Genomic DNA, 18,771 nt, shown 5'->3' on the forward strand with positions numbered 1-18,771 from the left:
CTGATCTATACAATCTGCAAGACTCAAGGCAAACATTAAGCACCTTCTCATACAACTTCAGTATCCTGCAAGCATACACATACATGCATAGGATACCAGTAACTTGAAACAAAGTTTTCAATGTGAAAGATTTACACCAGGTAAATTAAAATCATAAATATGACATTTCGCTTTAACTTTAAAGTGTGACATCTTGAGATTCCTATGAAAGTAAATCGTTATCTCATCCTCACATGTGAATGACACCTTGATTGGGCCAAGACAGGAGTAAATTATATTGTCTTATCCTCCCGCTCTTGGAGAATCTATAGTACTTATAGTTCCCTGTCACTCAGAGTAAGCAATGTCCTGTCCATCTAAATACCTGTGTTTTGATTTGTTTTTTTTATCAAGAGGAATAAAGTAGAGCTAACATCTGGTTCATGCCATTTCTACTAAAGACATTTCAGGTCTGACAGGAAAATGTCCGCTTCTCTCATGTTCATTCAGGCAACAGGATATTTGTATTGCGAACAATTAAACACATAATTTCTTAAGTTCAGTTCATCCTCTTCAGCATCCTATACCTCTTTTATTATAATAGTAAATAATTATGTAATATATAAGGTCCCTGAAGGCAGAAGCTGTCTGTTTTGTTCAACCATATATCCCTAGCATCTACAAGAAGGTTTGAATCAGAGTTGGATACACAGTAATATGTGTTGGATTATTGAAAGAATTTTATAAATTTAAAGTACCTTTAACTCACTTCCAAAAGCTGAGTGTAATGTCATCAAGTAAGTGTAGTAAAATTTTTAAAACTCAATAAGGAGAAATTATATTGAAATCTTCAAGAAACAGAGACTCATATATTAGTCATATTCTTCCTTTGGAACCTAACAGTTTATCCAGCTTTAAACCATCACTTTCTCATTGTGTACATAACACAGTACTGTATATATGTTTTATGTAATGTTGAACAACAGGATAATGTCCAATATTAAGAATCTGGCAAATGTTCAGTATGATACAAAGTATGAAATATGAGATCATCTAGCATTTAATGTAATTCTCTATACTGGAAAAACTGTTTAGTGGTCACGGCTCAAAGAAAATTGCTATTATATAAAGATTTTTAATGCAAAAAAGAGTATTAAGCCCTACTGTGTGTCAGAAGCTGTCCTAGGTACACAAAACAAATTCCTTTAGCATTTCCATTCTAGTAAGAGAAAAGGAGAAAATAACAGGCAGTAAACAAATATACGATATGTCAGGAGGCAGTAAGTGTTAAGAAGAAAAATAAAACAAGGATACAAGGACCCAAGAGTAAGCTGGAGGTGGAGGAAGTATATTTTATTTAGGGCAGTTCTGGTTTACACAGGAGACTGAACATTAACCAGTTCTGTAAGCTAACGTCCATTGACAGATTATTGAACTCTACCCAATCCAAAGAAAGTCAGGCATGAGAATAACAATGCTGAATGATACATTCATCCATACTCCTTAGTTATGCATAATGTCAACTGTCGTTGGTTTAAGCCAGGCTGAATCCAATAATGAGAACACAGATATTTGCCTCCCAGTGAGAAGAATTATAAAATGCTATTACGACTATATGAAAAATGGCAGGTCAGAGGTTTAACAGTTACTTTATGGGAAGAGTTTATGCAGTATAAATGGGTATGATGTTTCACATAAATAATTTTTTCTTTTTAAAGCCTTAAATTTGCATCCTACTTTTTATAGTACTGTTAAAAAACCAACTAGGTTCAGTTTATTTAACAAAATTTTCTGCTGCTACATAAAGTAGCACATGGTAGTGTGTGTGCGAGAAAGAGAGAGAGAGGGAGAGAGAGAAAGTTCTCCTCTAAACCCCATCTTTACCATTGGCTGCCTCCTGCATTCTACCCCTGCTCAACAAGTTGAGGATTTTAAAGTATTCTGTATTAACTATTTACTAATACTTGTGCTTCCTGAAGAGTTGAAAAAGGTAGCTACAATAATCAAAATATGCTCTGACAGTTGCCCTTATTGCTTAAAGGTACTTTTTACTACAGATAATTGACAACTCATTTTTCCTTTGATTTGAAAATATAGGAAAGCATTTTCATGATTCATTTTTCCCCAGAATTTTCTTGTCAAAATGCCTGGGATTCTAGCTTTATTCCATGAAGATTTTTTAGGAGTAGTTACTATGATCACTCATTGGCATCATTAACTGAATGTTAACGTTAAATTTCTCACATTATGCTAAACATTTTTTGACTGGATCAAATATGGTAAACATGAGATTTTAATTCATCTAGGATAATCACTCCAATTTTGTTATAGCCATCCTGCAGGCTGTCTACATTTGCATCAAAAAGTGAAATAGGATATTCAAACTAATGTTTATTTAGACGAACATTCACACAAGTACACAAGTACAGATTTATGAAGTGGAGGAGAAAGGAATGAAAAATGCAGCAAACCGTTTAGTACGCCAGAGGCGGGACGTGGCTCTTCCAACGAGCAGTGCACTTGGATAGGTCCCAGGTCCAAAACACACTGTGCCTCAGTACGAGATCAGATTTGAGACTAGTTAGAATTCTCTGCCTGTGTCTGAGCTCCACCATCAGGAGGACATGGAAAGAAGGAGCCATAGGGTTGATTTCCAGTTGGAATACAAGAAATGAGAAGGTATTAAAAGAAATGGTGAAGGAAAAGGATGACAGGAGACGTAATAAAATCTGTGTATGTGATGGGCCAAGGACATGGATTCAATCAGGCTGTCAGGCAGGCTTTTTTCTGACTTCAGGCTCTGTTATCCCATTTGCCACTCAATTTCTGCCGGGTTACATCAGTGGAGAGTCGATGTTTCATCTGAAGCACAACTCCAAACCCTAATGGTTTCTCTTGTAAAAGTCCTTCTCTTAATTAATTTTATGACATTTGTTATAATTAAGAGTGATTTTTATCACTCACTCTTTTAGTTACTGTAGGAAGTCACCCTGAGGACTGAAAACTCTGAGCTACCGGAAAACTGTCTGTAAAAATCAGGCAGAAAGGTAGTAATGAGTCTTAAAGATGAAACCAGCTTCACTTACTTCTATATGTTCTTTCCTCTGTTGCTAAAGAAAATATTAAAAAATATTTACAAAGTGGGGTTTTTTTCCAGGTACGTCAACATTTTGGCACTGGTTAATGCTTTCTGTTACTTTTTCCTTCCAGGAGCCTTAAGTGCCAAAGGGTGACTCTGCACAAGAACATGTTTCTGACTTACGTTCTGAATTCTATCATTATCATCATCCACCTGGTTGAAGTTGTGCCCAACGGAGAGCTCGTGAAAAGGGATCCGGTAAGCACTACATGATTTGTTTTTAATTTTATTTTTAAGGATATAGTAAGTATAAGTAGTGAACATGGTGTCATTGTCTTACTTAAGCAGCTGTTTACATATATAATATTTACTTTTACAGTGGAGTTTTGCATTTAACAAGGCACATCATTTCTGTGTAATTATTGGAAGTAATGGTTATATGCTATAGTAAAAGGCTGGGAATAATAAAGTTATAGCCCAATAAGAATCATACCATAAATAATGAGTTTTCATGACTAATCAATAATTTATTAACATCTATAGGAAGTTCACTGAGCACATATACTAGGTGTACTAAAGCAGTGCTTTGCAGTGGCCCCAGTGTGTCACTAATGGGTTACAGGTGTGCATGGGTATTAATCCCTCAGCATTCTGGTGCCGAGCTGGTCTTGGGCCAGTCACTTCAGCTGCAAGTAGCTATGTATTTACTCTAGTGATTCATATAAATTTTATCATGTTCTATGTTTGCATGACTTAGAAAAAAGATTTAAATGTCCCTAGTTCACGCACTGTCATCTCCCAGTCTCTGCTAATGGCCCCCGTTAACTGAGCTCAACCAGAAACCAGAGGGCGAGGAAGCCCGGAAGGAGACGTGCAGAGCAATTTCTCCAGGCCCAGGAGCTGGGTAGAGAGTGCATTTGAAAGCACAAACAGAAGTTATCCAGCACACAGTGAATGGCCAAGGGATATTTTCATTTTTGTTTCTCTGCTTAACTGTGTTATGCAAGCATCTGTAGATAGCCTCATCTTTCAAAACTGGCATTTGACAGCTCTGCCAACCCAATGACAAAAATGCGTGAAATCTGCCCAGAGCGTGCATCCTGCGTGACAGTGGCATGGCATGGGAAAGCAGCTTAATTTGGCTTCTAATGGATCCACAGTGCTAATAATTTTTGCAGTGTGAATACATCCAGAAAGGCATTGTGATCCATCTTTTAAAACCATGGCATCTGTTATTGAGACAGAGTCCTGTCTTAGGTGCAGAATGGGTTTACCTTGATGAGTTTTCTTCTTTCATGTCAACCGATTTTAATAAAAGTAATCTCATTTCACTTAATCCTCACAAGACCCCAGTGAAGGGTGGATATTCTCCCCATTATATTTTTTAACATCTTTATTGGAGTATAATTGCTTTACAATGATGTGTTCGTTTCTGCTTTATAACAAAGTGAATCAGCTATACATATACATATATCCCCATATCCCCTCCCTCTTGCGTCTCCCTCCCACCCTCCCTATCCCACCCCTCTAGGTGGTCACAAAGCACTGAGCTGATCTCCCTGTGCTATGAGGCTGCTTCCCACTAGCTATCTATTTTACATTTGGTAGTGTATATATGTCCATGCCACTCTCTCACTTCGTCCCAGCTTACCCTTCCCCCTCCCCATGTCCCAAGTCCATTCTCTGCATCTGCATCTTTATTCCTGTCCTGCCATCTCCCCATTATTAACTGAGTAAATGGAGGCTCAGTGAAGGCACGTGTCCTGTACACCGTGGATAGTTAGACGTAGATAGTTGTCCTACACACCATGGATAGTTAGATAGATTCAAACCCAGACCCGTCCCACGCAGAAGCCCGTCCTCTCTCCTCTGTACCACATGGTGCTCTTGATTATCTTGATTTCTTTCCTTAGGAAGATTGTTCTTAAAGATATTGGCTCAGCCATTTCAAAGTAATGGTTCTCCATAATTAGACAAGCACACTCCATTTCATTAGGGAAGCTGACTCCCACTTAAATTAAAACAGGTGTAGAAGCCATTAACCAAGAATATCTCAGCAAAGAAAACTCAAATTTGGGGCATCCTATTTCCCATTAAATATGAAAACCCTGAGAAAGTTACTAGCTGTACAAAGTAGGCCAGGAAATGGCACTTTAGTTATTGAATAATCAGCCCACCAACCTGGGAGCAGAGGTCTTGTAATTCTTGAATAGACTCTCTCCCATCTCTCTTGTGCGGGGTCTCACACCCACATGTCATGCCTCCAGCCCACCCTCTGGATGTTAGGGTAATTGGGGCTTTTCATCCATTATGAGATCATACTAAACCTGTTCTCCTCCTGAAATAGTATACATTCAGGACTTTTCTGAGTTCACTATTAAACTGTAGAAGCCATTTAACTTTATCCATCAAATGAGAGTAATAAAAACTGCCCTTACTTCCAAGGGGTTGTCCCAGAGTCCCAAAGAAGCATAAAGCTTTTAAAAATTCCCAAGAGCGTGATATTGCAAACGATTGCTCACAAGGTTACTGCTAACCCTTGCCCTGTGGCTAGCTCCCTAGATCTCTGCACATGACTTTCCCAACCAATCTGTTACTCTATTCATTTTCTTAGACTCGTAAGTTATCATTGGCGGATGTTTTCACTTTCATCGCGTACTTTAGGGACAGACATTCCTAGGTATTCTGGCAGTCACAGCACACAGGCTGCCTCCTAGCCACCAAGCAGCCAGCTCGGCTCTGCCTTCCAGCTCCCCTGTTGCCTAGAAACCTTTAATAAAGCCTGTAAGCAGGTATCTAGGGACCTGGCTTAGCCACAAAGCAGCTGATTCCCTGGGAGAATGTGAGCACAGGGGAGTCAGAGAAATTAATAGGAAGCTTTCTTCTGGATATGGAGGAGGGAGGGTGGCTCTCTCGCATTAGGCATTCTCAAAGTGAGTAAGTTTGAAAAACTGAAAAGAAGTTTATCTTTATGGCATGACTAACACCGGGTTCTCCTTATCAATATATTTTTAACCTAACAGACTTGGGGTTTTTTTTTTTTTAGCTATGCAAGAGCAAACTTCCTAGGAAAAAACTATAAAACTCTTGAAAGGTAGAACTTCATCCAATCAATCAAGTGTTTATTGAGCACCTCAAGCTCAAATTTTTAGTCTTCAGGCTGAACTAAATTCATATCATTTGGGGCAAATATCTATTCATGACATTCTCTTCACAGTCCCTAGGAATATGCCCAGCCCCCCATGGAAACAGCTGCCTACATCTTGCAACTATATATGTGAGACTCAGTCATTTATCTACCTATTTCAAAGTGTGTGTATGTCTCTTTTTTAGTGGAAAAAAAAGGAGCAAAAGTCTGATTTTGCTCTGTGTGCCTGAATGAGAAGTCTCCTTTCCTCTGAGATTCAAATGAGAATAAGCCACCAATCACAGCCCACTTACAGTGGGAAACGGGGCATGTCATAGTGTGTGAGCACACTTCGCCCTCTTCCACATTTCCAAATGTCTGTTTTCTTCCATAGGACAAAATCTGGAAACATGTGCCTTTCACCAAATACATATAAATAGCATAGGCTAAAAACCAAAGACCACAACGACAAAAATTAATTGACGTTTGTAAATTGTGAAGCATACAACTGGCCCAAAGGAAAAAAACTAGGACATTTGTTGTTAGTACTTTCTCTATTTGAATAGTCTTTGTTTTCCAGTGAGATTTTGGTACATGTCTTATCTAATCCCCCACATACAACACAAGACTGCTCTCTCTAGGCAGGCAAAATTAGTTCAAGAAAGGGTAGGAAAGAACTCTCAAGTAGATATATCTTGTATGTTTTTCATCATTGAAACTGCTTATTTACTATTTCCAAGTGAGACATAGGTCTTAAACTTTGTATTGTACCTTATCTTGAAAATGCATATTCTGTCATAAATGCTATCATAGAAGTCTAATTTCTTGAGGATCTTTTCCTATCCAAAAGACTATTAAAGTAAATTGCAGTTGGAACTACAAATGCAGGCATTAAGAATAAAGGAATTTTTCCTGTTGTAATATATTTGAATACACAGGGGATAAACAAGAACTAGGAAAGGTTTAACCAGGTTTAACTAGAAAAGCCCCATCTTTCCCAGCAATAAAATTCCCCACCTTTAAAAAGACAGAGAAAATAACATCCAAATATTGAGAGTCATGTCATCAATGTATTCCTAAGTCTTGTGCAAAATCAGATACTTTAAATTACTCTAAATAAATTATATGAAATACTGCATTTTTCTTGAAAAACTGACATTTCAGAAAACACTAGATTAAGGTCCTCCCTAGCCAAGAAAAGTGTAGATAATAAAGAAAAACCCAAGAAAGAAGAGACAGACAAAAAAAATTAGCAGAATAAATTTTTGAAAAAGGGAAGTTATTACACATTTTCAGTCTACAAATATTTATTGAAATTGCAATTAACATGAAAAACATAACCAAAGTCATAAACTAAAGAAAAGCACACCCATCAGCACTTCATCTGTCTGTGATTCAAGCATATGTCTCTTTTCTATAAAAATGAATACATAATTTTCTATATAAAAAAGTATATAATTTTTAAAGACTCTTTCTTAAGCAAACTAAAGACAGAATTGTGGGTTGTTTTTTTTTCATTTTGACCCAATTCTCAGGTCACTGAATCAGTAGTTAAGAGGCAAAAATATTTTCCTTCCCAGTGCCCAAGGGGATATATTAAAAAGAAAGTTATTTCTTGTAAAAGGAGGCTGCATTATCCCAGTGCTTTCACACTACTTCTGTAAGGTTTTATTTTGTTGGGGGCAAATGAAAACTGTTCTCACTCCTCAGCAGGGAATCCCAGTGGGTTTATGGTCCCTTTCCCATCGAAGTAGTCAGTGTCTTCCCTTGGAAGTTTTTTGGTTGGGCAGATTCTCTCCTGTAAAACCAAGGGTGAGAATCTTATTCCTTCACACAACTTTTTTTTTTTTTTAAAAGTTAAACTCAAAATAACTCATCGAATAAATAAGGGCTGAATAAATCCTCAGTTTATTGAGTGATGTGAAAATTGCCCATTGTCATTTGTGTCATTTGAACATTTCATTTTCATAATATCTAAAATTTCATTTTCTTGTTCTGTCTGCTTCTTCGATGATCTTCATGTAGAGAGTTAGGAGGCAGAATTAAAAGCATTGTTCTTGCTGCATCTAAAGGAAGCTGGCAGCATACTAGTCATTTTCTAGACAGAAATGTCTCTCTGAACTTTTTATCTGAGTCTGAAAGGGACAATACAGGGAGATTAGTTTTTACTGGGAACCTGAGCATTTTATACCTCAAAAGCCAAAACAGTTGGGTCACATTTTCTATAGCCTTTTATATAAGTAAAGTCAAATGAGTCCCAAGTTCTGAAAAACAAAGTGAATTTCTTCTAAGTCTCCCTTGTTCAGGACAGTTGAGCCAATAGGCTAGGTCAGAACGTCACCTCCTGGTCACAGGAAGATCAGCTTGGAATGGATGCTCAGAAGTGAGCAACTAGAAACTGATGAAACCACTGGTGGAAACTGGACTCCTCCCACCTAGCCCAGAGGAGGCTGGGGGGAGGGAGAGCATGTAAATGTGAGGGAGGTGACAGCGATAGCAGAGTTTTTGAGATGAGAGATCAAATGGCAGATAACACTGTATTGGAATTATCCATTTTGGTAGCCTATGAAAGACATTAGATTGAGAATGAAAAAGTATGACGGATTTGAGGGACAGTGCAGAGAGAATAATGCCAAGACACGGTAATGAATTGAGGTATCTTATCCTGGTCATTTATGCTATTTCACTTTACTTACATTTCAAAGCCAATAAATGGGCTTTTAACCAAGATCATATGGTACAGAAAAGTATAGAGGATTTCTTTATTCCTTTTAAAATTTATTATTTATAATCAACCACATTTCCATATGGATTTGAAGAATTTATTCCTAAAATGGCTATAAACATCAACCCAATCTCCAGTTTCTCTCACCTGATCAATCTGGGTTATACCTCTGCACGAGAAATTAGTCACCTACAAATGGTATCTTGTGGTATGGTTTAGGTAGTGAGTCTTCATCTCAACATTTGCAGCTTGTTTCCCTTGCTTTGAGAAGGCTGTTATGAATGTCATGCAGCACTTCTTATAGATTTGTTTTCATTCTCAAAAAACTTTCAGTTGAGTTACTAGAAGTTTTGTACACTCCCTTGGGGTATGTTGGTTAATTGCTAGAAAGCTGTGGAGCAATAATCAATTTGATATTAGCTGTGTTCGGGTGGATTGCTCCAAATACTACAGCATTGTTCTCGCTGAACTACAGGATCTCAGATCCCAGCTCTTTTACTTACAGATTAATCTTGAGCAAGTTACCTAACTTCACTGTGCTTCACTTTCTTGATAGAGATATCAATAATAATAGTACCTTTCTCAAAGAGTTGCTTGTGAGGATTAAATGAACCAATACACCTAAGATCCATAAATCCATTTAAGAGTCAGAACTCTCAAATGTTAGCTATTATTATTTATACTAGAGTTGTTACCATTGTCATGGACTTAAGCACTCATCATTTTCTAACTGTGGTACTCAGTTTCATTTCTGTGTTAACACACCATGGGAGGTGTGGAAACTCAGAGCATGTGTAAAATACTGCTTAAATCTAAAAGGACTAAGTGTGAAAGCAGAATGCACATACTCAGAGGTTTTTAAATCACAAATAACCAAAAAGGGCTGTGGCCTGAGCCTGAGCATATAAAACTCATTCAGTCATGGCTTGAAAATCCCCAGTGAAGAGTGATAATATCCTCATTACAGCATGTAGGCAAAGACCCGTGAGTATAGCAAGCTGTTAATTTTTATTCCCCTGCCACATTTCTAACAGGCTTTTTTTTTTTTTTTCCCCATCATGTTTTCTGTTTTCTCTGGCTTTGTTTCCTGAACACTTCCGGAGTATTTCCTTTGCCAATTTCTGGATCATTTTCCAGTGTATTTATCTCAAATGGGACTTTTTTCTCCAGTGTTTTTTTGTTTTTTTCTAAACACACCCAATTGTGACTACAGTTGCACAGATTCAAGCTTATTTTCTCTGAGGCTTTATCAGAAATCAGCCCAGGATTGCATGACAGACTCACATTTAATTGAAAACGTTATATCTTTAAATTTCTCTAGAGAAGGACTGCAGTAGTTTCCTACAAAGTTAATGCTGACTCTCTGACTGGGGGATTTTTCTCCTTCATTCAGCTAGCTGTAAAGACTGTACAAGTTGACAGTTTTCAAGTTGAAATAAGAGCCTTTTGCCCTTTGGTTTATCAACTGCACTGGCATCTTGACAAAAAGTTCTGTAATTCCTCCTCATGAAGTTTTAGTATACATGTGAATCAAAGTCAGGACGTTTCTCATTGCATTGTGAGTCTACTGGAACAAGAAGCTTGTGCTCTTTGATGGTTAGAGTTAGTACTGGAAGGCCAGCAAGTAACCAAAACAGGAGTCAGGTACTGAGTAAACTCCCTCTGTACCCTAAATCCATTCAAAGTGTGCCCCATCGTCCAATAGCGTCAGCAGCCCTCGGTACTTAACTTAGAAATGCAGAATCTACCACCCCATGCTAGATCTTCTGAATCAGAATCTCTACTAATGGGGCCCAAAATCTGTGTTTTAACAAGCTCTCCCAGTGATTCTGATGCATGCTAAAATTTGAAAAAGCACTACTATAAACTTTTTCATTATTTATATTTGAACTGGATATTTTTGGAGGGATTCATTATTACGTCACTGCCTTCAAGAACTCCTTTCAATAAGCCATGCCCAAACCCTTTAGAGTTTAATTTCAAGGAGTAGATGAAAGGGCATTTCAAGCTTGTAAGATGTATGAAGGAATGGAGAGGAAAAAGGTAAGCCGTATGTCCTTTCTAGTTCTCTGTGTATCAAAATCACTCTCACACTTGAAGAGAAGAGAGCTGGGAAAATTACTGACCTAATAAAATATCAGTCTCATTTGATCCATTCACTTTTATAGACAAACAAAAGTAGTTTCTCTCCACAGTATTTCCCGCTCCAGTTCTAAGCAGTTCAGGGAAGATAATGGAGTTGCAACCTCCATTCCCCAAAAGTATATGCCCACACGAGGCGGAATGATATACACACACCACTGAAACAGAGGCAGAACAACCTGTAGACACAGTGCTGGAGATCACCAGAACCTACACCAAAGTTTATTTCTGCTTTAAAACAAGATTTAGCAGAAATAAACTTGGCACCTTTGATTCGGTACAAAGTATTATGGAGTTAGTACTCTTTAGACCATTTCAAACTAATTTTTCAATATTTTTAGTTAGTTATTAATATATTTGTATAGCGGAGGATGTGGTTTTAACTGTTCACCATAAGTTTTCAAACATGCTTCTGGTAACCCCCAGTAACCCTCCTAGCATACTCTTCATTTTGCTACAATATTGTTCATGCAAATTCGAGAAATTTATAGTTAGCTACCTCTTTTACTATAAATTAGTCTGTATAGCAGCCCCCAAATAATGCAAAAATTGGAGGAAGGGCAGAATGCTTGACAACGCTTAATAATTTGTTCAACTTTGGCAGAATCTACTAAATCATTCCTTGTTAATTTTCTCACAAATTGAATGGATTTTGTAATGTTAATAACACAAACGCCATTAGTTTGATTCATTTATTTGCTATGATCTAGGTGCCAGGCTTTGCTATGTACCTGAGAAAAGAATTTTTAATGGTATTAATGTTGATTACAGAAATCACCTTTTTTAGAAGTCATTGTGCATGGCTGCATTTATGTATTTCTGTATTCATCTCCCCTCCAGAAGATGACTTTCTCAATTGCAAGCACTGAACTTTGTCTTCGCAATTGTAGGACCTAGTCCAGGATTGAACACACAAAAGAATAAGCATAGTTTATTCATGAAATTTAGCCACCATTTTGACAAATCAAAGGATCTTAAAGAATAACATGTGTTTAACCAAACTCTAGCAGAATGTCCTTTAAGAAATAATTGGTTGTTATTCTGAATTCTCCCTTGCCAAATTTTTTTAAAGCCAAAAAACAAAACATCTCACAATTTTTTCCTTAGTATGCTACTGTATCTAGCCATATAGAACATAACTACAGTGAATAATGAGGATTGGCGGCATATAAAATGTGAAGTCAAAGCTGCTTTGGATGACACAGAGCCCCAGCTTTTCCCTGGGCCATCATCTTTGCCCTCTTCTTATCCCTTCCTCTACAAATGGCAGCCACCAAAGCTTCTGCTCTGGACCTCCTGATCCAGAAGGAATAGGGTTTTCAAGTAAGAGTAGTCTTTAAAATGAATCCAGAGTATCAACTGAATTTCTTATTTTACTTCCTTGTTTGTCATGTGCACATAGCAAGTATTTGCTTAGCAAATGCAAACTAATAATAATATTAAATAATCCCAATTAGGAAGGTAATCAGATAAAAAAAAAAAGTCAGTGCCTTTGTAAACCAATATAAATTACTTTTAGATTACCTGATGTTTTGAATTATCTGCACTACTGTTCCACTTTGGTCAGAATCAGAGGTTGATTCTATCTCTGAAAATACACTATCTGCCTTCTCATGGACGCAGCTGGCTGCTTCTTACGTTCAATGAGTTCTGAAAGGACTCAGTGCATCAGATTCCCAGTAAATGAATTACTGTTGCTATGCATTGAATAGAAATGAGTGGTCCTGAAAAGGTTACTGCAATGCTGAAAGTCACTTTATGGCTAATTTGCTTTGTAAAAAAGAAGGCCTGAAATCCAGTCAGATTCAAAATGTAAAGCAGAGCATTTGATAAAATAATAATGCAAATAATCATCCCTAATATGTAAAGTCTTGCATGCTACATTGTTGCTATTTTTGTTGTTGTTTAGAGGGAGTCAAGCACAGCTAAATACCTTAGGGTAGTGTTCCTCAACCAGGAACATTTTCCTCTCCAGGGGACCTCTGGTAACGTCTGGAAACATTTTTGATTGTTATAACTGGGTAGGGGATAGAGGTCAGGAATATTGCTAAACACCCATCAACACACAGGACAGCCCCACAACAAAAAGTATCCAGTCCAAAACATCGATAGTGCCAAGATGACAAGCCCTACTCTAGAGGTGACTAGGAAACTATTTAGGGTGTTCTGTTATGTAGTTTAAGCAATAATCATTTCTGTACAGACAACAATATGTAGTTAATCTTGATTGCTCCAGAAATGTGGATCCCACATCAGTACTGAGTACCAAGCGAGGTTGCCATCCTTATCTCTTGTGTCCCAAACACATGGACCCCTTAGAAACTAAGGCTCCCTTATGAAAGCAAAATCACATCAGTTGGGCTCAGCATAGCTCCTGGCTCATATATGAGAAATTTACCACCTGGTTCTCTCCTCTTTTACTGCTAAGTAAACATCACTAACAGATCAGTGAACTTCAGGACAGCATTAACAATTTCTGTGTTATTCTCCTCATTGGCCATAGAAAAGGGGTCCTAAAAGTTATGTGACGAATCCTTGGATGCTATCAAAAATTATGGGTCTCAGACACACTACAGGAAAAATAAACCTGTCTAGTCTATATAAGTAACCAGGATGTAATGAGAAAAGAACATTTGGGAGACTAGGCTTCCATTGCCCTAGTTGGCTGTTTCTTTACATGTAATACTAATAACCTATGAACTATTACTCTGATTTCCGAATCTAGAGGGTGACACGTTGATAGATGCTTGGGGAAACTGCCTTTCAGGCTGAATGCAGATACTTTAGCTCATTCTCACGTTCACCCTCTGTTCTCGGCCAAATTGTTACAGATGTCTTCCACTGAGTATCTCCATTTCTTTCCAACAGCCGATCTGCAAGATTTTGCACTTTTTTCACCAGTACATGATGTCGTGCAACTATTTCTGGATGCTCTGTGAAGGGGTCTACCTTCACACACTCATCGTGGTGTCTGTGTTCGCTGAGGGACAACGCATGTGGTGGTATTATGTCCTGGGCTGGGGTATGTATTTTCTGCAGCTGAGTCTTGAGCCACCTTTACCTCTGTCTGTATATTCACAGTCTTCTTCTAGTCTTGGTCAGAGAACAGGCAGGGGCTGAGGTCCTTTGAGGAGAGATGGGACACAGGTGCTGGCAGGAGTTCAGTCTCCTGAGAACTTGGTAGAAGCTTTTTAGCAAGTTCACGTGGACTCTGGTATGCAGGAGGGTGAGTGCAGTGAAGGAGGGGTATGATTATGAGCATGTCTTCAGGAAGCAAACCCAGCTAACAGATGCACTGAAAACATGCGCTGATGGAGAGATCTGATTAGACCCCCTTCAGTTTTATTTATCACCTGTTTGTAGAGCAAAGGAGAATTTCACATTTTGAATTCTGTACTCCCCTACCCTGGACCCACTTCCCTTCCTCAAGAGTGTTCCTTCCTGTCAATCCATCGGCAGGACTCCTCTAGTGAAGGTTCAGGACGTGGAGTCCAGCTAAGCAATAGACATAACCACATGGGCCTCCAAGTAGAACCTACCTGACATCACAGTGCATGGCAATGGCTTTGAAAAGCTTATGGTGGGACTGTTTGAGGTGTGGCTACTTCTTCTTCTTCTTTTTTAAGGCTCATAGATGAGCTTTATTTTCCAATTGACAGTTGATGTTAGGTGAAGTAGTCTCCAAACCAGACGAGAAACAGTCGCTTATTCATGTGGTTGAAAGAGGGAATTAAGTTAATTGTAGTCTTTAAACGTTTAAAAAACAGTCTGGGGGAAAAAAACCTATGTAGTGCTCAAACTGTACTTTTAAAAATACTATTTTATTTATACTCAAGTATGAAAAAAAGGGCTATACTACCATGTTTACATACATACCAGTATTGGAAACAATTCAATAATGAATCACATCTAAATTTTATAAAGAATACACAAACATTAAAAAACACTGATTAGTTATAGAGAGCAGAGTAGAAGAAAAACTGATTAGCTATCATTTTCATTTCCAGTAAACAGGAGCACCCTCTGAGAAGAATCAAATCAGTTAGTAATACTCACCTATACTGCAAAGTAATATATACAAAGGAAAGTTAGTGATTGTACTGATTATTACTTTTACTAAGCCATTTTATCTTCCTCACACTCAATGCAAAGAAAATAATATGAAGAAAAATATGTTCTCACCATTCACAATAAAAAGAGTCTGCTTCATTCTGCAGGCCTGGCATATTGTACAGTAGAGAGCACTTCATGGCTCAAGTGGATCAAAGTATCATTTTGATTCTGAGCCACCGAATAGAATCTCATGCATATTTGGTGACTGGACTAACTCCATAGGAGCTGTGATAGATTGAACCATTTCTGTGGAATCCCCAGATCTCACAAATAAGAAAAGGCCCTACACAAGAAAAGATAACAATCAATCTGTCCATAAATTCTATCTATAGGCTCTTTCTCTAGTGTAAGGTGGAAAAAGGGGCCCTTTCTTGAGTACATGGATACAAGTGTTGCTGTGGTCTAAAGATTGCTGGATTGACACTGTGTCTGATATAATGAAGATAAGGTATACATAGAAACCACTGCCAGATTAAGAAACTTCCACAACTTGTCTCAGTTCTTCAAATAATGGAGCAAGTTCCTTTTCTAGGCTGACGATTAGTCCTGTATTATCATTGCTGCTGGCTATGAAACTCACCACCAAAGGTAAACGATTGAATTGAACCACCTGGTAGGTGTTATAGTGACAGGTGATACTTTTATTTTTTGAAAATCCAAGTTTGCTCCCTTGGTCTGTTGCAAGGGCAAAAGTAGACAAGAAACCAGGTCTCAAAGCATGCTCTGGAGCATTATCATTGGCCCCTTTAATGAAAGGCACTCCATCTCTATCCGATACAATAGCATGGAGCCCCTCAACACGTGGTAGTTTTTTATACAGGAATCGTTGTAGGTCATCCGCCATCATGAACCCCTTTCTCTGGCAGGATCAATCTCCACGCCTGGGTTTCTGGGCTGCCTGCTTCTCTGAGCTGTCACTTCAGAGGACAGCTTCTGAGACAGCTTCCTCTAAAAGCCGCTGTCACATGATTTGTGAGGTGTGGCTACTTCTGTACAAATTGACTAAGGTAGGGGGCTGAGGTCCTTGGGGACTCTCTAGAATTGTTCCCTTTCCCCGAGGGCTGCTAAAAGAACAGCTCCACTGGTGGAAGGGAAGCAGACAGATAGTAAGGCAGTGAGAGGGAAAAAGCTCTGGGACAAAAACACATTCAGTGAAACTTCCATAGTGGAGGAGGGTCCCGAGGGCCATTCCACACTGTCTGTAGAGCCAAGGGCTGCCCTTACTCTCCACTGACAGGGTGACTATGACTCTTGGAGCAGAAGCTGTGGATTGCCTTCAGCTACGCCTGACTTTTAATGCAGCATTTGGGGGAGCCCCTAAAAATATCCATAAGGGAGGCAAGATTTCATGAGGAGGGAGGGTAATCCGAAGGCTTTCTGAAAACATCACACTTTGTAGTTGAACCCCTGCCCAACAGATATTGTTACCAACTGTATAGAAATGCCTCAGGGAAGTCATGTAAGCAGCCCAAAGTCTTCTCCACGTTTTACTCCAGGGATGGCCCTATGCAATATTCATTTACTGGTCAACCCTCCCTCATAGGAACACATGGATTTTAACCAAGTATCAATACATTACCCAAACCCAGTGGGATTAATCCTTTAATGGTGGGTCAATAGGGCAGATATTTGGGTTGCCTCAAAGTTGAACTGATGATGCTACAGCTCTTTGGTTGTAACAGATAATAAGATATTCTAATTTAATTAGAAAGAGAAATTCTCACACTCTAGAGTATCTCATGGAAGTCAGGAGCCAGAATGCAGCGGGGCTACTAAAAGGGCTGTACCCTGGCAACAGCCCAGCATCCTGGATTTTTTAACCATCCAGTAAGGTTAGAAATCAAGCTTGTGACTATCCTGCCCATCCCACATCAGGTGCTAGGTCCTCCTGTTTTTCCCTGTCCTCAAAACAGGCCAGCATACAAACTTGTTTTTTTGTTGTTTTTTCTTTTAGTCCCAGCCTTCCACAAGAAGCTCCTCTTTCCTTTCCCTGCCCTTCTCAGCTTCATACATACCCTCTCAGTGATTTCTAGTCTTCTGAAACTGGTCATGCCAGGAATCAACTAGCTACAATTTAATTCCCCCCAATAGCAATTCTGATTATCACAATAATAATGATTGGCACTGGTCAGATGCCTTCAAACTGAAAACCTGAAAATAACATCCCCCCCCTGCCCCCCCCCACAGACACCATTTCTGTCTGATCTAGTTTACTTATTTGCTTTGAAGTAAAATGTATGGCATACTTATACCAATTTTGACTATTTAAAAACATCTGTCACATTCAGAAAATTTCTCATGGAAGAAAAAGGCTGCAAATTTATTCTTGCTTGTGACATTCAGCAGAGATGAGAGCACCCTGGAAGGAGCAGTTTATACTGCTCTTTCCATACTGATGCATTGTGAATTCGTTATAAAACTTGTAGCATCATCGTAGTCAGCTCTTTGAAGACATCTGCTTAACACACATGTTCATGTGTGTTACAATTCAAAGGAAAAAAGAACAAGCTGTTGTATCAAAAAGAAGGTAATGAAAATAAGTAAAATATTTATGGGATACCTTAATCAGAGAATACTTAAAACTTTATCAGAATGATTCAAGTAGAATCCTAAGGAACATCACATTCAGTAAGGTAAGCACAGAATCGTCCATTTAAAAGAATGAGAAGGATTTGCATTTCCATAGATAGATGTTTAGAAAGATAGTCAACAAGTATAGTTCTAAAATGTAATTTTTTTTTTTAACATGCCTGGGCTAAATCTATCTTTCTCCACTCCTGCACACACTAAAATTCCACCAAACTCCTTACCATTCAAAAATCACAGTACCAAATCTCAATTCTGAGAACAAAATTGTAAGACAGCTGTGATGACTTCTTTTAAAGCAATAGCCTTCTCTTAGAACTTCAGGCAAGCATTATCTTTGGATGGGAGGAAAACAAGTAAAATTACAACCAAAATAAATTCTCAACAAAAATAGTTTCACAGAAACTTTAAAGAATTTAATAGAGCAGAGAAGAAGAAATTTCTACTGGATATTTTTTTTTTTTTTTTTAATTTTTTTATTTACGGCTGTGTTGGGTCTTCGTTTCTGTGCGAGGGCTTTCTCTAGTCGTGGCAAGCAGGGGCCACTCTTCATCGCGGTGCGCGGGCCTCTCACTATTGCGGCCTCTCTTGTTGCGGAGCACAGGCTCCAGACGCGCAGGCTCAGTAGCTGTGGCTCACGGGCCCAGTTGCTCTGCGGCATGTGGGATCTTCCCGGACCAGGGCTCGAACCCGTGTCTCCTGCATTGGCAGGCAGATTCTCAACCACTGCGCCACCAGGGAAGCACTCTACTGGATATTTTTATTGTCCTTTTGAAATTATTTTCACACCAAAACAGTACGATGGGTCCTAAAATTTAGGTCCAATGCCATGAAATAAGGTGTAACCTATGTTTTGAAAAGAGTTTGAAAGTGGGACAGCAGAAAATTTGACCCAAGAAAGCTACATCCTAAGACCTAACTTTGTTTGCAGGTGATGTACATCTCATCCATTCATTTCAGCTGTAATATTACCCACTCCATCTCAAAGAATTATAAGAGACAGTATGAACATCACCCTCT

The 18,771-nt window shown here is 38.6% G+C and overlaps 1 protein-coding gene and 1 pseudogene across 3 annotated transcripts in view; one reads left to right on the forward strand and one right to left on the reverse strand.

Moving 5' to 3' along the window:
- The window catches only part of CALCR (calcitonin receptor), a 137,769-nt gene that overhangs the window by 102,997 nt on the left and 16,001 nt on the right, over nucleotides 1-18,771 (forward strand). For both annotated transcript variants that reach the window (XM_082398431.1, XM_082398432.1), the window contains 2 exons: nucleotides 3,190-3,316; nucleotides 13,921-14,074. In XM_082398431.1, coding sequence (XP_082254557.1) covers nucleotides 3,190-3,316; nucleotides 13,921-14,074 — 281 coding nt within the window. The remainder of the gene's footprint in view (nucleotides 1-3,189; nucleotides 3,317-13,920; nucleotides 14,075-18,771) is intronic.
- Nucleotides 14,173-17,331, reverse strand: LOC309631756 (ragulator complex protein LAMTOR3 pseudogene; annotated as a pseudogene). The gene has a single exon. The product of its transcript is annotated as a ragulator complex protein LAMTOR3 pseudogene (transcript).

The sequence above is a fragment of the Balaenoptera borealis genome, assembly GCF_965194805.1.
Source record: "Balaenoptera borealis genome assembly, chromosome: 7".
NCBI lineage: Eukaryota > Metazoa > Chordata > Mammalia > Artiodactyla > Balaenopteridae > Balaenoptera > Balaenoptera borealis.